The sequence below is a fragment of the Mustela lutreola genome, chromosome 2 (assembly GCF_030435805.1).
Source record: "Mustela lutreola isolate mMusLut2 chromosome 2, mMusLut2.pri, whole genome shotgun sequence".
In the NCBI taxonomy this organism is placed as follows: domain Eukaryota; kingdom Metazoa; phylum Chordata; class Mammalia; order Carnivora; family Mustelidae; genus Mustela; species Mustela lutreola.
In genome coordinates, this window is record NC_081291.1 from 210,675,292 (window position 1) to 210,699,501 (window position 24,210).

General features: G+C 39.5%; 1 protein-coding gene across 5 annotated transcripts in view; it reads right to left on the reverse strand.

Annotated features, from left to right (window-relative positions):
* GRIK1 (glutamate ionotropic receptor kainate type subunit 1) overlaps positions 1 to 18,137 on the reverse strand; it is a 394,644-nt gene extending 376,507 nt beyond the window's left edge. For 3 of the 5 annotated variants that reach the window (XM_059164562.1, XM_059164565.1, XM_059164566.1), the window contains exon 1: positions 17,165 to 18,136. In XM_059164562.1, the coding sequence (XP_059020545.1) occupies positions 17,165 to 17,282 (118 nt within the window). In that variant the 5' untranslated portion in view covers positions 17,283 to 18,136. Of the gene's footprint in view, positions 1 to 17,164 lie in introns of all 5 variants that reach the window. The other 2 variants (XM_059164564.1, XM_059164563.1) reach the window with 2 other exon arrangements.
* Positions 18,138 to 24,210: the final 6,073 nt, after the last annotated feature.

Genomic DNA, 24,210 nt, shown 5'->3' on the forward strand with positions numbered 1-24,210 from the left:
TGTCTGATTTCTTCTCACGATTAGAGTGGGGAAAAACCAGGTAGATTAAGTGCATTTGCATCCCATCACTTAAAAGGTAGATGCTGTCAACATGATTTATCACTGGTGATGCTGACCTTGGTCATCCAGCTTTTCTTCTTGGGAGTTATGTCTCTTCTTGCCCATTTGCTTTCTTACTTATTTATGTATTTACTTATTTATGTATGTATTAATCATTTATCCACACCAGTATGGACTCATGTGTATTTATTTTATACTTTGGGTTATAATCCAGCACTACTTTTTTTAAAATTTTACTGTTCAAATTAAAGCAGTTTTGGCCATTGGGAGCCTGATACCTGGTGTCTGTGTCTCTTTAGCATATTTCCATCAATGAGATTATTTTGGAGCACTCCCTTAATTTTCTGGTAGTACAAGATGGTCCAGGATCATCTTGTGTATTTCTTCTAAAGTCCCCAAATTGTCTATTTCTCCAGGTGTACCTGGGGGACAGGTGTGCTCATTGCTATGGAGATATCACTGTTTCTAGGGCTTCTAAGCTGGGACATGTACATTATGTGTACAGTAACACATTTATGGTTTGTTTCAATCAATCAAATAAGTCTCAGCATAGTCTATAATCTTGGACCTGTTCAGTGTAATAAGTAATGCATTTTGTTAAATTCCTTTGTGCTTTTTATTTTTTAATTTTTTTTAAGATTTTATTTATTTATCAGAGAGAGAGGGGGAGAGAGCAAGCACAGGCAGACAGAATGGTAGGCAGAGGCAGAGGGAGAAGCAGGCTCCCTGCTGAGCAAGGAGCCCGATGTGGGACTCGATCCCAGGACGCTAGGATCATGACCTGAGCTGAAGGCAGCTGCCTAACCAACTGAGCCACCCAGGCGTCCCCTTTTGTGCTTTTTAAAAGAAAAAAGTAAGTAGTAATGAATTTCAAGTCTCCAAAATGATAACTGATGATAATAGGAATCATTATAGATTTATATGAAATAAAAAGATGTATACAGTTCTTGTATAAAAATCTGTGTTGTTGAGCTCTTTTTGGAACATCCTTCAGCAGAAATTTTAAAGAGCATTGATAGACTTTTGTGTGTTGTTGTATTTTGTGTTTTGTTTTCCTAAGTGAGGGTAGCATTAAACTAGTAATTCAGCAGAAGACATAAAATAGGATTATTTTTCAAATGTATTCACCAAGGAATATTCTGAAAGGATTTAGAGAGCAAAATGAAAGTGTTTTCAGAATTGTAGGGTGCTTCTGTGAAATTGATTTGTGGTCAGTAGAGTTTACTCTTCAATTAGTCAATGTCCTTGCTTCTTAATTTCACTTTGTAATTAATCTTACCTTGTATTTAATGAACATGTTAACACAGCATTAAACAAAATTACATGCTTAAAAAATATTAAACTTTTGATATGAACAAAAAGAATGAAGTATCATTTAAGTGACTTGAAGAAGTTATCTATAGATTTTTATTTTTATTTTTTTAGTAGTTCACAAACAACATGAATACAAAATAAATATTTTTACCTCTTTATTGTTTTTTCTTTTCTTGTTTTCTCCTCCAGGATAAACCAGTTTTTACATTTGGCTTATTATTACTAATACTATAATGTTGATGTAATAAGATTATAGGTTTTTCCAATTTGATGTGACAGCTTGATCTCAGCAGCAAATCAAGACAAACACATGAAATTTATGTAGCTTGTATACATTTCTTTTTATTTTAAATGCTTTCATTTCTCCATGAAAATTGATCTTTGAAAAAATCAGATGTTCCTTTAAAAAGAAATAAGGAGGTTGAACTTTAAATATAGATAGCCTTATTATAGCTTATTACAGATTATATTCTTGGAAAATATATTATAAATATAATATGATTTTTCCATTTAAAATCATGTGAAGAAGCAAGATGGCAGAGGAGTAGGAGATAGAAATATCATCAGGTCCCAGGTGTTCCGCTAGATAGTTATCAAACCATTCTGAACCCCAACAAACTCAACAGGAGATAGAAGAGAAGAAGAGCAGCAATTCTAGCAATTCTAGCAATTCTAGAAAATAGACCACTTTCCAGAAGGTAGGACATGTGGAGAAATGTTTCCGAAGCCAGGAGAAGATGGACCGTGGGGGGAGGGGCCACCTCCTGGTAAGTCAGAGAGCAGTGATACACAAAATCAGAAATTTTAGAAGTCTGTTCTACTGAAGGACATCACTCCAGAGGCTAAGCTGGGGGTGGAGCCCTCACGGAGACAATGTGGTCTCAGGACTGGCAGGGTCACAGAAAGACTAGTGATGTCTGAGTGTGGCAGAGCTCCCAGGTATCAGAGTGGGGAAGCCAGCAGCAGAGATACAATTGAGCAGTGGGCTCTCAGCACACGGTTACCTTAAAATGGGATCTGAGGCACAGTCAGGCTACTGCTTTTTGAGCAGGGACCCCACAAGTAGCAGATCCAGAGAGACCCTCTCCTTCCTCCAGCAGGAGAGATGCAGGAGTGCACTGTAGGAATCTTCTGGGTTTGGAAACTCCAAATGGGGCCGTGTGCCAGATATAGAAACACTCAGTCACAGGCCAGGTGAGCACAGAGTCTGGTGGGAGAGCAGAGAGAGGGGAGGGATTGACTGCTTTCTCTGAGAGTGCACTGAGGAGTGGGGCTCTGAGCTCTCAGAAACTCCAGCTGGATATTTGGAGGCCACCACCCTCATTTCCATCCTCCAAAGTTCTACAGAAAACATTTAGGGGAAAAAAGCTACCAAGAGCACACCCAGAAAATTACTTAACCTGGCCCCTGGCAAGGGTGGTGTAATTCTGCCTCAGACAAAGTCATTTAAGAATCACTGCAAGAGGCCCCTCCCCCAGAAGATCAGCAAGAACATTCAGCCAAGACCGAGTTCACCGATCAATGAGAACTGCAGAACTCCAGAACTAGGGGAAAGCAACACATAGAATTCTTGGCTTTTTTCCCATGATCCTTTAGTCTTTCAAAGATAAATTTTAAAATTTTTTTCCTTATCTATTATTTTAACTTTTCCTCTTTCCTATTTTTATGTTTTAACATCTTTAGACTACTTTATCTTATCAATACCTTTTTGTATATTTATTTATTTATTTAAAGATTTTATTTCTTTTTTTGACAGAGAGAGACAAAGCAAGAGAGGGAATACAAGCAGTGAGAGTGTGAGAGGAAGAAGCAGGCTTCCCGCCAATCAGGGAGCCTAATATAGGGCTCAATCCCAGGACACTAGGATATTGACCTGAGCTGAAGGCAGAGGCTTAACCCACTGAGCCACTCAGACGCCCCTTATCAATACCTTTAAAAAAAAATCTTTTTAAAGTTTTATTCTTAAAGTCATATTTTATCCCTTCATTGTATTTAACCTTATTTTTGGTATACATATAGTTTTTTTTTTCTTTAAAATTTGGGATAAAATTTCTTCTAATAGATCAAAATATACCCTAAATTAGTGCATGCCTTAGTTCTAGTGATCACATTTTCTCCTCTTTTTTTTTTTCTTTCTTTTTTCCAACCAACTTCCTACCTCATCAATTCCTATTTTAGAATTTTTTCAAGTTTTCATCTTTACAGTCATATTCCATCCCTCCATCATGCTTACCCTTATGTTTGAATATATAGAAGTTTGTTTCTTAAAATATTGAGAGGTAGTTTCTTCTAAGACACTAGAATACACTCAAAATTAAGTAGATGGCTCTGTTCTAGCCACCAGTCTAATACGTATTTTTATTATTTATTTATTTATTTTATTTAGCCCTTTCTTCTCCCCCAGTTTTGGGTTTCTTCTGATTTTGTTAGCATATACTTTTCTGGGGTCTTTGCCACCCTTTTAGTATTTTGTTCTCTCATTCATTTATTCTATCTGGATAAAAGGACAAGGCAGAAAAACTCACCAAAACAAAACACCAAGAGGCAGTACCGAAGCTAGGGACCTAATCAATATGGACATTGGTAATATATCAGAACTAGAGTTCAGAATGATGATTATCAAGGTGCTAGCTGGACTTTATTTCTACAGAAAGGGATTTTATTTCTCCAGCTTTCTGGAGAAATAAAATCCCTTTCTGTAGAAATAAAAGAACTAAAATCTAACCAAATTGAAATAAAAAAAAAACTATTAATGAGGTGCAATAAAATTTGACTATTAATAATGATGAAGTGCAATAAAAAATGGATAATACTGCTAGAATAAATGAGGCAGAAGAAAGAATTTGTGATATAGAAGGCCAAATGACAGAGAATAAAAAAGCTGAGCAAAAGAAGACAAACAACTACTGGATCACGATCACGGGGGAATTCAAGAGATAAGTGATACCATAAGACAAAACAATGTTAGAACAATTGGAATCCCAGAAGACAAAGAAAGAGAGAGGGGGGCAGAAGGTATATTGGAGCAAATTATAGTAGATAATTGTCCTACCTTGGTGAAGGGAACAAGCATCAAAATCCAGGAGGCACAGAGAACCCCCTCAAAATTAATAAAAATAGGTCTACACTCCATCATTTAATAGTAAAACTTACAAGTCTTAATAACAAAAAGAAAATCCTGAAAGCAGCTCTGGACAAGAAGTCTGTAACACACAATGGTAGAAAGATTGGTAGCAGACCTAGCCACAGAGACCTGGCAGGCCAGAAAGGACTGGCATGATATATTCAGAGCACTAAACAAGAAAAAAATATGCAGACAAGAATACTACATCCAGTTAGGCTCTCATTGAGAATAGAAGGAGAGATCAAAAGCTTCCAGGACAAGCAAAAATTAAAAGAATTTGCAAACACCAAAACCGGCCCTACCGGAAATATTGAAAGGGCTCCTTTAAGCAAAGAGAGAACCTAAAAGTAACAGATCAGAAAAGAACAGAGACAATATACAGTAACAGTCACCTTCCAGGGGATACAATGGTACTCAATTCATATCTTTCAATAGTTACCTGAATGTCAATGGGCTAAATGCCCCAATCAAAAGACACAGGGTATCAGAATGGATAAAAAAACAAGACCCATCAATATGCAGTCTATAATAAACTCATTTTAGATCCAAAAACACCTTCAGATTTAAAGTGAGGGCTTGGAAAACAATTTACCATGCTAATGGACATCAAAAGAAAGCTGGGGTGGCAATCCTTAGATAAACTAGATTTAAAGCCAAAGACTATAATAAAAGATGAGGAAGGACAGTATATCATACTCAAAGGGTCTGTCCAACAAGAAGATCTAACAATTTTAAATATCTATGCCCCTAACATGGGAGCAGCCAACTACAAACCAATTAATAACAAATTCAAAGAAACACACTGGCAATAATACAATAATAGTAGGGGACTTTATTATATCCCTCACTGAAATGGAACAATCATCTAAGCAAAAGCTCAACAAGGAAATAAAGGCTTTAGATGACCCACTGGACCAGATGGATATCACAGATATACTCAAAACATTCTATCCTAAAGCAACAAAATACACATTTTTCTGTAGTCGACATGGAATATTTTCCAAAATAGATCACATCCTCTGTCACAAATTAGGTCTTAACAGGTACCAAAAGATTGGGATCATTCTCTGCATATATTCAGACCTCAATGCACTGAAACTAGAGCTCAATCACAAGAGGAAAGTTGGAAAGAACTCAAATACAAGGAGATTAAGATCATCCTACTAAAGAATGAATGGGTCAACCAGGAAATTAAAGAAGAATTAAAAAAAAGTCATGGAAACAAATGCAAAGAAAACACATCCAGCTGTTTAAAATCTTTGGGACACAACAAAGGCGTTCCTGAGAGGAAAGTAAATAGGAATACAAGACTTCCTCAAAAAACAAGAAAGGTCTCAAGTACACAACCTAACCTACACCTAAAAGATCTGGAGAAAGAACAGCAAAGAAAGCCTAAACCCAGCAGGTGAAAAGAAATAATAAAGATCAGAGCAGAAATCAAAGAAATAGAAACAAAAAGAATAGTAGAACAAATCAAAGAAGCTAGGAGTTGGTTCTTTGAAAGAATTAATAATATTAATAAACCTCTAGCCAGACTTATGAAAAACCAAAGAGAAAGAACCCAAATTAATAAATCATGAATGAAAGAGGAGAGATCACAACCAACACCAAAGAAATACAAACAATTATAAGAACATATCATCAGCAACTATATGTCAGCAAAGTTGACAATCTAGAAGAAATGATGCAATCCTACAAACACATAAACTACCAAAACTGAACCAGGAAGAAATAGGAAACCTGAAAAGACCCATAGTCAGTAAGGAGATGGAAGTCGTCATCAAAAATCTCCAAACAAACAAGAGCCCAGGGCCAGATGGCTTCCCAGGGGAATTCTATCAAACATTTAAAGAAGAATACCTGTTCTCCTGAAACTGTTCCCAAAAAATAGAAATGGAAGGAAAACTTCCAAACTCATTTTATGAGGTCAGCATTACCTTGATCCCCAAACCCAAAACTAGGCAAAGACCCTATCAAAAAGGAGAATTGATGATCATGTCCTTGATGAACATGGATGCAAAATTCTCACCAAAATACTAGCTGAGAGGATCCAACAGTACACTGGAAGGATTATACACCATGAGCAAGTGGGATTTATTACTGGGCTACAAGGTTGGTTCAACACCTGCAAATCAATCAATGTAATACAATACATTAATAAAAGACAGAACAAGAACCATATGATACTCTCAATAGATACTGAAAAAACATTTGACAAAGTACAGCATCCTTTCTAGATCAAAACTCTTCAGAGTGTAGGGATATAGGGTACATACCTCAATATCATCAAAACCATCTATGAAAACCCACAGGGAATATCATTCTCAATGGGAAAAAAAAACTAAGAGCTTTTCCCGTAAGGACAGGAGCATGGCAGGATCTCCACTCTCACCACTGTTATTCAACATAGTACTAGAAGTCCTAGCCTCAGCAATCAGACAACAAAAAGAAATAAAAGGCATCCTAATAGGCAAAGAAGACGACAAACTCTCACTCTTTGCAGATGATATGATACTTTATGTGGAAAACCAAAAGACTCCAATCCAAAACTGCTAGAACTCACAGAAGAATTCAGTAGTGTCAGAACATAAAATCAATGCATAGAAATCAGTTTCATTTCTATACACTAAAAGCAAGAGAGAAGAAAGAAATTAAGGAGTCAATCCCATTTACAATTGCACCCCAAACCTTAAGATACCTAGGAATAAACCTAAAGAGGCAAAGAATCTGTACTCAGAAAACTATAAATTACTCATGAAAGAAATTGAGGAAGACACAAAGAAATGGAAAAACATTCCATGCTCATGGACTGGAAGAACAAATATTGTGAAAATGTCTACGCTACCTAAAGAAATCTACACATTTAACATATTCCCTATCAAAATAACCATCAATTTTTTTTCAAAGAAATGGGACAAATAATCTTAAAATTTATATGGAACCAGAAAAGACCCTGAACAGCCAGAAGAATGTTGAAAAAAAAAAAAAAAAAAAAACAAAGTTGGAGGCATCATAATTTCAGACTTCAAGCTCTATTACAATGAGGTAATAATCAAGACAGTATGGTACTGGCACAAAAACAGACACATAGATCAATGGAACAGAATAGAGAGCCCAGAAATAGACCCTCAGCTCTATGGTCAACTAATCTTTGACAAAGCAGTAAAGAATGTCCAATGGAAAAAAGACAGCCTCTTTAATAAATGGTGTTGAGAAAATTGGACAGCCACGTGCAGAAAAATGAAATTGGACCATTTCCTTACACCACACACAAAAATAGACTCAAAATGGATGAAGGACCTCAAGGAGAGAAAGGAATCCATCAAAATCCTTGAGGAGAACACAGGCAGCAACCTCTTCGACCTCAGCCGCAGCAATATCTGCCTAGGAACAACTCCAAAGGCAATGGAAGCAAGGGCAAAAATGAACTATTGGGATTTCATCAAGATCAAAAGCTTTTGCACAGCAAAGGAAACAGTTAACATAATCAAAAGACAACTGACAGAATGGGAGAAGATATTTGCAAACGACATATCAGATAAAGGACTAGTGTCCAGAATCTATAAAGAACTTAGCAAACTCAACACCCAAAGAACAAATAATCCAATCAAGAAATGGGCAGAGGACATGAACAGACATTTCTGCAAAGAAGACATCCAGATGGCCAACAGACACATGAAAAAGTGCTCCATATCACTCGGCATCAGGGAAATACAAATCAAAACCACAATGCAATATCACCTCACACCAGTCAGAATGGCTAAAATCAACAAGTCAGGAAATGACAGATGCTGGCGAGGATGTGGAGAAAGGGGAACCCTCCTACACTGTTGGTGGGAATGCAAGCTGGTGCAACCACTCTGGAAAACAGTATGGAGGTTCCTCAAAATGTTGAAAATAGAACTTCCCTATGACCCTAGCAATTGCACTACTGGGTATTTACCCTAAAGATACAAACGTAGTGATCCGAAGAGGCACATGCACCTTAATGTTTATAGCAGCAATGTCCACAATAGCCAAACTATGGAAAGAACCTAGATGTCCATCAACAGATGAATGGATCAAGAAGATGTGGTATATATACACAATGAAATACTATGCAGCCATCAAAAGAAACGAAATCTTGCCATTTGCGACAACATGGATGGAACTAGAGCATATCATGCTTAGCGAAATAAGTCAAGCAGAGAAAGAAAACTATCATATGATCTCCCTGATATGAGGAAGTGGTGATGCAACATGGGGGCTTAAGTGGGTAGGAGAAGAATAAATGAAAGAAGATGGGATTGGGAGGGAGACAAACCATAAGTGACTCTTAATCTCACAAAACAAACTGAGGGTTGCTGGGGGGGAGGGGGGTTGGGAGAAGGGGGGTGGGGTTATGGACATTGGGGAGGGTATGTGCTTTGGTGAGTGCTGTGAAGTGTGTAAACCTGGCGATTCACAGACCTGTACCCCTGGGGATAAAAATATATGTTTATAAAAAATAAAACAAAAAACAAACAAAAAAACCCCTAAAATGTGGGCTCACTAGAAAAGTAAATAAGCAGCCTCTTTCATTGTTGCATCCTAGGCGCACCACTAAGCTTGATGCTCCAACACTACTCTCCAGCTTCTTTCATTTAAACAGTCTTCAACAAACATCTGAGAACCTACAACGAACCTGGCACTGTGCTGAACACAGAATAGGCACATAGGGAAGGACTTACTCCCATCCTTTGAGAACGGTATCCAGAGCCGTAATATCCACCAGAATCTTAAGATATAGAAATAAACAAATGGCCTATAAGAAATATAGGAAGGAAAAGGGAAAGACAAGGAAAATAATGCCCTGAGCTTAAGATGCTGAAGATGTAATTGGTGAGATAAGGCATAAATTAAAGCAAACAAAGAAGTCACAGCAATATAGTACAAACAAAGTGAAGTAGAATGAAGTATAGTAAGGCTGATGGAAGTTTGGAATAGTGGACAAGTCAGTAAGGATGCCAAGTGTCTCTGGTCCACCAGACATATTAGGTGAATGACATACACCGTTTAGCAGTCAGATCGTCAAAGTGCACTGCTTGAAGCTTATCCCCTGTTTTCTTTCTATTCCTCATGGTCAATATTGTATCCACTCAACAAATGATCAGCCCACTCTCTCTTATTTACAGAACATCCTTTTGTTCAACAACCCAACATCTTCCATATGACCATGTGCTTCTTTGGAAAACTGGGATGATCTCCTCTTGCTTGTCAATACTCAGCTTAAGAATGAGAACATGAGCAAGTCTGGTCAGTAGAGACATTGACAAGAATTCTGGAGTTTTCTGGGGATAATATCTGTCCCCCCTTCAACTCTTTTAAAAGGGAGACTAATAGGAAAATACAAATCAAAACTACAATAAGATACCACCTCACACCAGTCAGAGTGGCTAAAATTAATTAACAATGACAGATGTTGATAAAGGGGAACCCTCCTACACTGTTGGTGGGAATGCGAGCTGGTGCAGCCACTCTGGGAAACAGCATGGAGGTTCCTCAAAAAGCTGAAAATAGAGCTACCCTATGAGCCAGCAACTGCACCAGTATTTACCCTAAAGATACAAATATAGTGATCCGAAGGGGCACATGCACCTGAATGTTTATAGCAGTCAACCAGAGAAACACAATTATCACATGATCTCTCTGATATGAGGAATTTGAGAGGCAGGGAGAGGGGTTGTGGGGAGCAGAGAGGAATAAATGAAACAAGATGGGATCCGGAGGGAGACAAACCACAAGAGACTCTTAATCTCATAAAACGAGCTGAGGGTTGCTGGGAGTGGAGGGGGTAGGGAGAGAATGATTGGGTTATGGACATTGGGGAGGGTATGTGCTATGTAATAGGGGAGGGGAGTGCTGTGAAATATGTAAGCCTGTATCCTTGAAACAAATAATACATTATATGTTAATTTAAAAAATCATGTTAAAAAGCAAGTCTAGAGAATAAAATTAGGAAAATATCCCCATATCACATTTCACAATAATAAAAATGATATACCTTTCAGCATAGGTAATGTGGTATTTAAAATGTTTTTAACATAACAGAGAACAACAAGTATCCAAACATTTAAATGTGCAATTGATCCTTGAACAACAGGGGTTTGAAAACTGCATGGGTCCACTTACATGCAGATTTATTTTTTTTTATAAATACAGTACAGTACCCTAAATGTACTTTCTCTTCCTTATGATTTTCTTAACATCTTCTTTTTGCTAGCTTTCTTTATTATATGGATACAGTATATAATACATACAGCTATAAAATCTAAGCTCATCAACAGTTTGTGTTATTAATAAGGCTTCCAGTGGACAGTAGGCAAGTAGCAGTGAAATTTTGGGGGGAGTCAAAAGTTACATGAGGAATTTCAACTTCACAGGGGTTGGTGCCCCTAATCGCTGTGTTGTTCAAAGATCAACTGTACTCCTAAAGCTTTATTAAAAAGTTCTGAGGTAAAGTGGACCGAATTTTGGTTAGACTGAAGAAGTAGTAGGATGTGTGGTCATGTGAGTTCTGATATGTGGAAGTTTTAAATTTCAGTGATTTTATTAGCCAGTGTTTCCTGAGATATGTTCTAAGGAGTAAGAGTTGGTGAGACATTAGTCGTTGTGATTCAAGTAAGAGTCCTCTGATAACGAAATGTAGGAAATACTGGATTTAGAAAAAGAAACAGGTTTCTTCGTGCAGAATCACAAAGAGCCTTTAATACACAAACCCACCTCATGAATCTCTAAGTGACAGCATTTCTCCACACTTAGTTAGCCACACAAATAAATTATTCTAGAGCACAAAACTGCCCTGTTCATTCACAGGGAGGGAGAGAGAGAGGGAGGTACCCTGGTCAACTCTATCACATGACCCTCATTTGACATATGATACCACATTTCATCTTTGCAACAAACCCATGAGTTTGTGACTACTTCTTCTCTAGCTAACAACACACACACACACACACACACACACACACACACACTCCCCCAAAAAACACATGTTAGCAATCTTTTCAAGGTCAGCCAATTAGGAAAAGTCAGGTAGAAAAGAGAATGCTCTTCTAACTGGAGTTCTTTACTCCTTCTTCTAGGAGCCATAACTTCTGGAAAATTTTAGGACATAGATGACATTTCCTAGATTATACAGTTAATTATCAGTGGAACAATGGAAGAGAGGCTATGGAAAATTACCACTACCAGACTATCTCCATCAATTCTCCCTCAAAACTGGTCCATGAAGTGTAGGATTTCATTAAAAATGGTGTGTTTGCTCGGCATTCAGGAGCAAGCTTTCCCCTCCAACTGGATTGCCTTCCTTAATCCCCTCATAAAGTGAAATTACGGAGAATCAAATAATAATACCGTATCTCCTTTTTGCTAATTGCCTAAAATATACTCAAATATAAATTACTTTAACTTTGATTTATGTGGTTATCCCTGAATCCCTAAGAGCAACATTTCATCTCTCTTATATTTGATTTCAGCTTAAATAGTTATGTAACTGCATTGCTAAATCCATACACAATATCACATACTTTAATGCAAGTAGCTTGAAACTTGAGAGCAGAAAACTAGTTTCAAGTTCTGGCATTTCTACTAACCAGCACTCGAACTTAGGCAAAGCTACCAAGTCATGGTGTTTTCACTGAAAACTGGAAATTAGAAACCATTTCCTATAGGAAATGTAGCCTCAGTTGACGTTTAACGTAGTATGAACATTGGGCTTGTAAAATTAATATAAAAGAAAAGATGAATTATGCAGGGAAGGTAATATAGTAAAAGAGCTGCTCATTTGCAGAAATATGTTCCCATTATCCAGGCACTCTCTTTCCATCATGCTAAAAGACAGTTTCTCTCAGATTTTTCAAGGACTAATGGCGTTCTCAAGTTGATATTAACACCAACACCACCCTGCTCTGTCTGAGTAAAATCTACCTGAGGCCGAACAGATCTGCCCAAACAAAGGTAAGAGTTTCTGCTCCAGGTATGGCAGAATGAACCCACTCTCTCTGTCTTCTGTGCATTTGGGGACTTGAACTTATTCTATGTAGACTATGCCACTGATGTCATAAGTCAATGGCAGAAATGAACTGAAAACTCTCTGAGTATAACATTTGGAATGAAAAAAATCAAATGTCTGTATTGGGCCTGATGAAACACTTCAGTGATTATATACAGTGCACACCACCAGAATATAAGCCTAAGGGGTCAGATGTGTTTGCCTGTTTCATTCATTGTTGTATGTCTTTTTTTTTTTTTTAAGATTTTTATTTATTTATTTGACAGAGAGAGATCACAAGTAGGCAGAGAGGCAGGCAGAGAGAGAGGGGGAAGCAGGCTCCCCTTGGAGCAGAGAGCCTGATGCAGGGCTCAATCCCAGGACCCTGAGATCATGATCTGAGCCTAAGGCAGAGGCCTAACCCACTGAGCCACCCAGGCACCCCCATTGTTGTATGCCTTGCATCTAGAATTATTTCTGTCTCATAGTAGGGAAGTAAGCATGTAGTAAAAAGCTGTTGAGTGAAGAATTAATATTAAAATGATGAAAGAACATGGTTTCTAAAGAATAAAGTTCTGAGTTTTTGTACATGGAAGCAAAAATACAAACACATATGTAGGCAACATATTTTGGAACTTTGGGGATCTTTGGCATCAAATATTAAAAGATGATGTTATGACCAACTTGATAATTAAAATAAAATTCATTTGGATCTCTCTTAAGGAAATAAGAGCATTTGGACAACTATATTGTCATTTAACTTTCCACAACATCCATATAAATTTCCACAATATTTCTCTTTATATGCTATATTTAATTGCATAGTAGTAATACATTTTTTAAAGGTTTGTTTGCAAGTCCTAAAAATTGTTTATTTGATCCTCCCCCGGTGAAAGAGTAAAGGTAGATATCATTACAGCTAATTCACAGCAGAAGAGATTTGGGCTCTGAAATATTAAATGTGTAACAGAAATATCCCACATTTACTACTGAGTCTCTGTTCAGGAATAAAATGTAAATAATAAAAAAAGTGAAAACAAAACAATAAAACGATTACAATGCAACTAATGTATCCAAATACTGCTCCAAGTACTTTCATATTCTATTTCATGTACTTTTACCAATGTCACTGTGAGGTTGCAGTTGTTTTAGTTGGATTTTTCAGATGCAAAATGAAGGCTCGGTGAAACTGAATAACTCTCGCTGACCTATCTCGTAAGTCTTAGAAAGGGGACCCAACCCTTGCTTTGTGACAACAAATCATGTGTCAGAAAGTCTGGCGCCCACCACTTACTTCTTAACTCTATTCTTTTACCAACACCTCTATGACTGTGTATATTAAGATGATATGTAAAAATGTAGGATGTAAATATATCTTTCTGTTATGATTATTATTAGAAATAGGATAAATCTGTCTCAGAAATTACATATGCACATGGTGTTATTTTTCTTTTCTCTTTTTCTTTTTCCCTTTTTCTTTTCTTTTCTTCTTTTCTTTTTTCTTTTCTCCTTTCCTTTCTTTTTTTTTTTTTTTCCATTTCTTTTCTTATTTCTACTAATGGAGGTGTGTTATTATCTACTCAGGTCACCTAGACCCTGCTGTGACTATTAGTTATAGGTTGGCTGGCCATGTGACTCTGAAGCTAAAATGTGTGTGTGGGGTGGTGGTGTTAGAAGAGTGGAGATTAGCTGGTTTTTAGAATACTCTGGAGTATACAGAGAAGAAGGGAAGACCCAGCACTCCCTAGGGAATTCCCAGCAGCTAGCCATATTTCTCTTCTATGCACGGTGCTGGGAAACCTCTGGAGTGCAGTGGTAACATTTAGAGCATCTCCATCCTACGGGACTCCCTTCATGTCCCTAAACTGTTGTGTGAGGTTGATTAAACTTTTCAACAGATATGCACAATATGTGTGAGAACCAGGCAAATGTACATACTAAATGACCTCTCCAATACTAGCACACATGGAGTTATCTTAAATTGTTTACCTTTCATTCACGTCCCTCAATAGCTCAAGTTTAAGCAGACGCTCACAAGCAAGTAGACCGCTAAATAATTCATTCAAGCATTCAAGTGTCATTTCATATAAACATAGTGCAAAGTGCCTAAGATTAATGCTATGCTTTAGATATTTTAAGTTACTGGAAAACATGGGAGTCAATAATCAAAAGCCCCTATTTCTGGTTGGTTGGCTGGAGAGTTCATGGTTTGTGGGAAAGGGAAAAAAAAAGATGAGAGATGAAAAAGAATGCATTTCAATTTTTCTCTTTCCTTCCCTACACACACACATACACATGTGCACACACTCATAGACACACAGACTTCACACACTCCCTAACTCCTTTGATATTTTGTATTCAGTACTGGACTTGGCTGACATAAGAAACTCCCTGTAAAAAGGCAGGTTTCCTCTGAGTTAAGGCTGGTTTCCATGGTGCTGAAATGTCCGTTTAAAAGTAAGTATCATCCTGAGGTACATACAGGGTAGGGCTCATACCAACACAGGTCACTCTGAGCCAGAAAGAGTTAGGACATCCATCTGTATTGCACATAAACAGCATCAGGCCATGCAATTTTACTTTATGCATTTCAGCTCCCATTTAGAAAAAAGAAATCTCATTATCTTGTACCATATATTTTAAGGTCAGTGAATCATGTTGGGATGTTTTCACTTTGAAAACCACATTTAAATGGATGAGTATAATTGCTTGGATAAATACTCATATCTGTGAACAAGTATGTTTTAAAACATCCTCTTCCGCTCCTTCTGGAAATCCCTTTAGATTTGGGGAATGCAGGGGAGGAAAATGCTATCTTAAGTTATACAGGAAAGAGGGTTATTGACTGACATAACCTGTTCTAGTACATCTAGATTTGTCTCTTTTAAAATATATAAGGTATAAGCAAAACACCTATTAAGTTAAAAAGTGTTGGAAATTGTAACAAACGTTCATCACTTATTTAGTATTGTTCAAAGGAATTTGTTATTGGATCATGGAGGGCTCACTGCATCCAGGAAAAAAAAATCAAGATGTTAAGGTTAGAACATATCTAAGGTGAAGGATATTTTGGTTTTGAGTGGTATTTGTGTGTGTGTGTGTGTGTGTGTGTGTGTGTGAAAGGAATACTTTGGAACTCTTTTAATGGACAGTCTGAATTATCCAAAAATGCACATTATCATTATCCATAATCTAGAAAAACATATCTGCAGTAAAAATTAGCATTCAGTATCTTTTCTTTTCTTGAAAATTAGATCCCACATGCCTAGAGAAAATGCATTTCAAAGTAGTAACTTTTTTTTTTTTCTTTAATAGTGATGTTGAGTGACAAGAACTAGTTTCTGAATCTTTGGAAAGAGGTTTGCTAACTGCGGGTCAGAATCAGTAAAGTGAAAAATTTCAGCTGCTCAGGGGAATCACTTGGTGAGTGATTGCAATGCTCTGGGCACTTTCTGTGGCGTCCAGGAAAGGGTGTGAATTAGAAGACCTTAGAGCTCAGGACCTCACTCCTGCTACCTCAAGTGGGAGACTAGAGAAGCTGGGAGACCCATGGGGTATCTGAGCCTCACCTGTGTCTCTCTCTTTTTGTGTCCCTAAGAAGCATAGTTGGTTGGGGAAGGGAGAGGAGAAACTGAGACCAAGGGAATAGAAATTGGGTTTAGTATGGAAGGAAGAATATTAAAGAAGGCAAAGAGCTTTTTGAACACACCCCTCCCCCAACAGCCTAGAAATTCAGCCTAGTGCCTCCACTAAACCATGGTGGTGGGTGCTGTGCGTGTAGGTTTATGACCACACACTAGCAAAGTACCCCCTTCCCCAACTCTTCTATTGCCCTGCTTTTTGCTCTCTTTAGGCTGCCCCAGAGTTCCTACACCCAGGCTTCCAGTCCTTTTTTTCCCACCTGAAAAAGAAGTCCAGAGCCTTCCAGGGAATTATCTTGATGGATACTGGGTCATTCTTAGTGGCAGGCAGGCGTGGTAGATCAAGGATCAAGTGGGACACTTAGGTACCTGCTCTTGGTACGGACTGACTATCCACTCCACTCCTTAAACTCTCAGCCAGAGTCAGAGCCGGCCTCTGCCCCACTCTGGAGGAACCTTCCAGATTTCGGAGGCTCCATGTAGAAGAACCCAACTTGGGGATGAAAACTTGGAGGCTGGGGTTACCAGGTTCTAGGAAATCCCTGTAGTTCCCGAATTTTACTCTTGACATCTGGACATGCCTGCGAGTACCAGGAACCCGGGGTGCCTGGGACCTGGGCTGCGCATCTGGACTTCCGACGTCCATCCAGACGCCCAGAGAGCGCATTTCCGCGCCCAAAGCGACTGGCTGCAGCCGCGCGACCCCGCGCCTGGAGTAGGGTGTCCGCGCGGGCGAGCTTGGCCCCCTGCACTCCTGCCCGCGTTCTTAGAGCCCGGATTGAAAAACCCGCCAACCATCCCTCTCGGGGAAGCCCGGCACTCGCCAGGAGGGCAGCGGTGACGCGGCTTCCCTTTCTCGGAGCCTCCTGTGCGCGCTGCCCTCGCCACCCCCTGGCTCTGCCCTTGCGCCGGCGCGCGCTGCCTCCCCGGGACCCGCCGCCTTCGCGCCGGCTGCGGGGAGCGGCCAGGTCCCGCGAGCCGGCAGCCCGGAGCGCTCTCCCCGGGCTCACTCACCGATCCTGAGTACTTGCGGGGCGGTCTGCGGGAGGACGTAGCAGAGGAAATAGACGAGTGCCCAGCTGGCGTCTCTGGTCCAGAGCCCGGGCTGGGCGACGAGTGCGCGGCGCTCCATCTTCCCAGCTTCTTAATTCCTGCCGAGACCCAGCCGCGGCCGCTCGCCCGCGAGATGCAGCCCGCTCGGGCCGGCTCCCTGCCTCATCCTCCCCGGGAGGCTCGGCGTCGGCACCCTGCACGCTCCCCGCGGAGAGAGATCGAGGGAGCGGGCGTGGGAACAAGGAGCTGGCTGGCAGCGCTGGGCTGGCTCCGGGCTCCTCGCTTCTGCCGCTAGCCCATCACTGCTCGCCCTCCTCCTCCTCCATGGGCCGCAGACCGCGGAGGATCAGCGCGCTCCGGCTCCCGGAGCCAAGAGACCAGCTGAGGAAAGTTGCTGCCCCAATTTGCGGGCACGTCTTGCTCATTCGTCCTCTGGTCAGATGGAAAGTGGGGGGCAGGTGGAGGGGTCAGTGAGAGAAGGGGGGGGAGGGGAAAGGCGGAGGAGGAAGGAGAAAGGGTACTGGGTGAGTTGGTGCAGGGGCTCTGAGCGAGCAGGATGGGCGCCTGCAGGTTAAGTGGGAGCGGAGCCACGCTCTCGCCTCTCTCTATCCTTGCTTTCCAAACCACCCCTCCTTCGCTGGCCCCACCCTTGATTTACTGCCCGCCCCAACACCACTGATCCAGACCCTCACACACGCACACAGGCACGCACATTCCCCCTTTCCCTCAACTTTGCGCTGCGCTGCTGGAAAGTCGATGGAGTGTTGCAGACTCGAGACCGAGAAAATCTTATCTACTGGTCAGAACGGAGGCAGTCTCCGCTGTGGACTGTGAGTGACAAGGGGCCTCATTGGTTATGTCCCTGTGTCCCTGTTAGGGAGTCGTGGAGATGACCAACTACTACTCTCCTCATCACTAGATGGAGAATCGCCTTCTTGGACGCCAGCACTTCGGAGAATAGCAGAGCTCCTGTTTTTAACTCTGACTAGGAGGAAGAGGAAGAGGAGAAGGAGAAACCTCCAGTACTCTAATATTAGAGTAGCTTCTTTTCTAGTCAGATCCCGAGATATTCTCTTGTAAAATTGCTTCCATTTACAGATGCAGAACTGGGAAAGGGGCAGCTTCCAGCGCCACTTTTTTTCTTGATTTCTGTTGACTGTCACGTTTGAACGCTGGAAGACAGGCTATTTTAGCTATGTAGGTTTGGAGACTATTTCTCAGTAGAAGGACAAGGACAGTTCCGTGGGGAAATCATCAGCTTTAGATCATTTTGGTTTAATTTCCTTAGAGCTTCCTGGGAAATGTTCTATATAAATGGTTGCTAGCTGTGCACTAATATTCATAGATTATTTTTTCCCCCTAAGTATGGATTTTGGAAAACTGACCTAAACTGAGTCAATCTATTAGAAGAACATGTCTGCAGACATACCAGCCTAGAGTAAAAAGGAAGTACAAAACAAATCTATTGTATCTTAAGATTCATTCATTCATTCATTCATTCACCAAATACCTGAGTACCTTCTATGTGGTGCCAGAAACTACTTTTTACTGAAGACCCTCTCTGGACAAAAATGCACCACCTGTCTTCCAAGGGAGATTATAACCCCACCACTGGAAGGTGGTCAGTTCATACCTCAAGTGGTGGGCCTATTTCCGGATACTATGGGATGAGAGTTGCCAAAGCAGAACACATTCATAGAGAAGAAGAAGGATTGGTCTAGATTTAGGATATCATCTTATGCATGGATTTATAAAACCAAGAAGAATTAGGAACATATGCTGGTTATCTTCAGAAATTTGAAGAGTTCTTATGTTAAAAGAAAGTAGTCTTAGTTAAGTGAAAAGAAATAAGAAAAATAAGAAGATTGGATGGAAGTTGTAAGATGAGTATATTTCACCCAGTTTTTGTGTGTGTGGGTGGGAGCATTGCTAAGCCAGGAAAGTGTCAAACAATGGTATGTGTGCTTCAGAAAGGAGTCAGACACTCCATTCACTCAATCATTTACTGGTTCATTCAGTGCATATTAAGCACCTACTTTGTGGGAGGCATTGTGCCAAGCCCTTGGAGACAACAGCCCGAATACAACTGCTACTATGATGAAACTCAAAGATAGTGAGGAAATGTGATGAGTTACAAGAAAAGAAAATGGTACTTTGTGCATGAATAAAAGGAGAAATTTAAGCTCATTATAGGACTTTAGGAAGGACTTGATGAAGGACTGATGCTTTAAAGCTGAAAAATGGGTATTTATTTGTGATTACTTAGTGTGAAAATAAATATAAAGATAGAGGACTTTGTTGTTGTTGTTTTCTTGCTACATCCAGGGTCAGTAGATAGTGAAGACTGCATCCCTAGATCTTGAGAAGCTAAAGTCTAGAATTAGGTCAGCTTTTGAACTAATAGTGTTTGAATCCTGGTTTTTACCTAATTCTAGATTTGTAGCCTTGGTTAAATTATGTAATTTCCTGGGGATAGAGCTTGCCAGTGCTTGTCTATATCCATTTTTTTTTCTTCCCAGGCACATTAAAGTCTGTACCTTTTCAGTTAGGTGTAATCAGGTGACAATTGGTAGCTAACAAAATATGAGGGGAAGTGATATGTGCTATTTTGGGTTGAAAAGGAAGGCACTGGGAGATCTCATATGGCCCTTCAGCATAGTCTTCTCCTGACAGAGTAACTCTGGAAGTCAGAGTTTCTAGAGGACAAAATGAAATCAGCCTGGATCCCAGAGTCACTTTATGGAAAGGGGCTGCTCTGAATAGCTGTCAGAGCAACAACAAACGAGTAACAGTATCAATGTGTTTTGACGTCTGTTTGTTACTTAAGATGACCTATTTCACACTGACTAACACACTCTCTAAGATTTGATATCCTCATCTGGAAAACAAAGAATAATAATAACACAATGGGGCCATTGGAGGATGACATTAACTACTACATATAATGTTTTTTCCAAGGATCTTGTTACTCAGTATAATTAGTTCATCTGTGGTAATTACTCTTTTGGTTAAATGAATCTATGCATGTATTTCTAGTTTAAATATGTCTCATATAGTAGAGGTTAGAATACATTGTCCAATGGGAAATTAGTTAATATTGATTTAATTAATTGTGTAGTCATAGTACTTGATTCAATACAATTTCAGGAAATTTTGTTACTTTTATTATTTTTATTACAGTTCCTTTTTGATTGGTAGAGATCTTAGAAAGATTGCATTTCCTAAAGCAGGTTTTGTTTTAGTTTTTGTTTTTAAGGATACCATCACACCTAACTTACTTTTCTGTATCATTTGTAAAATTCTATAAAGCTTAAACCTGAAATTTATTTTCTTGTTAGAATGCTTCCCTTCATTGCTCATGTACACAGGCTCATGGTGTTGAGTTACTCATGAGTGATCAGCAGCTGCTGTTCATTTGTTTTGTGCTTTCTAGAAGGACTGTATTTTGTGTATATATGCATTTAGTTATTTTTTTGCCCAAAATGACTATGGGATAATCACTTTTGATTCACATTTTTATAGTGTCCTCTTAAAAATAAAAATGTCCAATTGAATACATACCATCTTTCCCCCAGGCCCCAGACCTCAAGCTCAAGCTGCTAGTGTGGTTAATAAGAAAGTAGTAGAAGAGCATGCGGCATTGAGCTCCCTATGAGAGCTGATGACATACTTAGATACTAATCCATTTAAAATTGCTTAATTTTTAGAAGATAATTAGATACAAAAAAAAATAACTAGATATAGAGAAAAACAGCTTAAAATAAACTAAGGAATCCAGATGAAAACTGGGTTTCAGAAAGTGGTGAGTATACTTGAGTATACTTAGAATGTTACCCAGGGCACCGAGAGCAAAAGATCAAGTGGCTTTTAGAGCGTGGTAGGAATGCATCACTGATTCAGGATAAAATCCTCATTTAGGGCTACTTCTTTGTCTATTCGTTTTTTCCTAGGCAATGTCATATATGTCTACGATGTTAAATGCCTTGAAGCCAAGAATTCCCAAATTTTATCTCATGCTCAGATTTTGCCTCTGAACTCTAGATTCACACAGCTGATTCTAATGACTATTTCTGACACAACATGTCAAACTCTTGATTCTGTGCCACAGCATTGCCCCCTCCCCAAATCCCCTTCCCAATATTCTCATTTCCATATGCATAGCCCCTTCCATCCAGCTGTTAAAACTGGAAACTCAGGATACCATCCCTGATTTTTCCTTTACTTTTCCTCCTATATTCAGTCCGTTTTCAAACAGTATTGGTTTTAACTTCAAAATATCCCTTTATTCTTTTTCTCTGTAGATCCATGACTACTAGTGTGGGGTTCCTCAGCCTCAAAACTTGTGATATTTGGGCGAGAAAATCATTCCTTGGGGAGGCTGTCCTGAGCAATGTAGGATGTTTACCAACTTCCCTGGACTCTATCCACTAGATGTCAGTAGTACCTTGCTCCCAAATTGTAACAAACAAAAAATATCTGCAGACATTGCCAAATGTCCTCTGAAGTACAAAGCCATCCCAGGTTGAGAACCACTGCTCTTATCCAAATCACCACAGTACTCCCTCAGGTCTCTTATAGTACACTCTTCACTGTCCATCTCCCCACATTGACCTCTTTCTATCCATTCTTCCCATCTGCATCTTAATCAACTGCTCCCATTAATTTCTCCTCACAATGGCTGTTTTACTTCCCTCATGGTCATGATCAACTAACTAATTATTTACTTACTTTAGTATAAACTCAATGATGGCAGACTACTCTTTTTACTCACTTGCCTAGCATTTAGGGGGAACTTGATAAATGTTTGTTGAATGAATGAATGAATGAATGAATGATATCTCATAAGCCATACAACCTGCAATTCATAAGTGCACATTTGTAAGATTGAACTGAATAATAATCTAAATTCCTCTTTTGGTTTTATTCAGATCTCCTACATGGATCGGTTTTTGCTTAGTGTTATCCCCAGGACATTAATCTAGTACACTGTGTTGAACAAAACTGGAGTATAATCTCACATATGTTTCTTCAAATGTCAGTAAAATGTGAGATGGAGTAGGGCTTTCTTTGACCATTTCATTCTTCAACACCGTGGCTATCATTACACACAGTTTAACAATTTTACTACAGTTTTTATAGTAACACTGGTCCATCTGTGAAAGCACTGTGGAAAACAATTGCAGTGAAATCTTTGAAAGGAAAACAAAAATATCTTATTTATTCCTATCTTTATATCCTATTATAACAACCTAAGAGTGTAAAGAAATTCGGTCAGGTGGAGACTTAAAACCAAGCTGGTGTTTGGCTGTCTCCACACATAAGTGAGTTCCTCCATGAGTAAAGAAAAGATCCAGGCTGAGCACTCAGATGTCGTAAGACTTGCATCTCAAACCTGGCTTGATCACCAACCGTGGCTCACTTGCTCTTGGTCAAGTTGCGGAACTTCTTTAGACCTCAACCATAACTGGGAGTAGTTAGACTAATGCCTAAAAGTCAACGGGGACTAATGTTCTCCATTTCTCTTTCCAGTTCTGAAAGCCATTTCTCAAAAAGAAGGGCTCACAACTTTGGAGAAAAGTGTGGAGATTCCTTAAGAAATGAAAAATAGAGCTTCCTTATGACCCTGCAATTGCACTACCTGGGTATTTACCCCAAAGATACAGATGTAGTGAAAAGAAGGGCCATCTGTACCCCAACGTTTATAGCAGCAATGGCCACGGTTGCCAAACTGTGGAAAGAACCAAGATGCCCTTCAATGGACGAATGAATAAGGAAGATGTGGTCCATATACACTATGGAGTATTATGCCTCCATCAGAAAGGATGAATACCCAACTTTTGTAGCAACATGGACGGGACTGGAAGAGATTATGCTGAGTGAAATAAGTCAAGCAGAGAGATTCAGTTATCATATGGTTTCACTTATTTGTGGAGCAGAACAAATAGCATGGAGGACAAGGGGAGTTAGAGAGGAGAAGGGAGTTGAGGGAAATTGGAAGGGGAGGTGAACCATGAGAGACTATGGACTCTGAAAAACAATCTGAGGGTTTTGAAGGGGCGGGTGGTGGGAGGTTGGGGGAACCAGGTGGTGGGTATTGGAGAGGGCACAGATTTCATGGAGCACTGGGTGTGGTGCAAAAAACAATGAATACTGTTACGCTGAAAATAAATTTAAAAAAGTAAAAAAAAAAAAGGGAGGGCTCACAACTCATCTCTGTTCCCTTTTGGTTATAAAGAAGATAAGTTTTTCTTAAAATAATATTTATTTTTTCTGGGACACCTGGGTGGCTCAGTGGGTTAAAGCCACTCAGGTCATGATCTCAGGGTCCTGAGATCGAGCCCCGAATCAGGCTCTCTGCTCAAGCATGGAGCCTGCTTCCTCCTTTCTCTCTCTCTCTGCCTGCCTCTCTGCCTATTTATGATCTCTGTCAAATAAATAAATAAAAATTAAAATAATAATAATATTTATTGTTTCTACTGAGTTTGTGTTTATTCAATATTCTAGGCTCTGTTTGTCATATTAATATACTTAATACTGAGAGTAACTTTGGAAGGTAAGTACTCCTCTCCTGCAAATGTTACTGGTGAGGAACTTGAGATACAGAAATGTGGAGCAATATGTCAGAAATTATACAACGAAGTGACGAGCCAGAATTTGAGCCCAGTCTAGTTCTAGAGTACTCACTTTTTTTTTTTTAAAGTTGTGGTGAAATTTACATAAATTAACTACTTCAAAGGGACACTAGTATTTAATACCTCCACAGTGTCACACAACTACCAACTCTACCTAGTTCCAATGTGTCTGTTAAGTCCTGAGTGAGACAGAAGCAATAAAGATTAACTCAGAGAGATAGTGGGTATTTAGATCTGCCAAGAAATTGTGGGCTTTTGTGAGGGCTTTGATTTTAGTCTTAGTGAAATGGGAAGTCACTTAAGGCTTTGAATAGAAGAGTGACATGGAAGGCTTATGTTACGTTCTGTTTCAGGTACTATATAAGTATTAGAGAC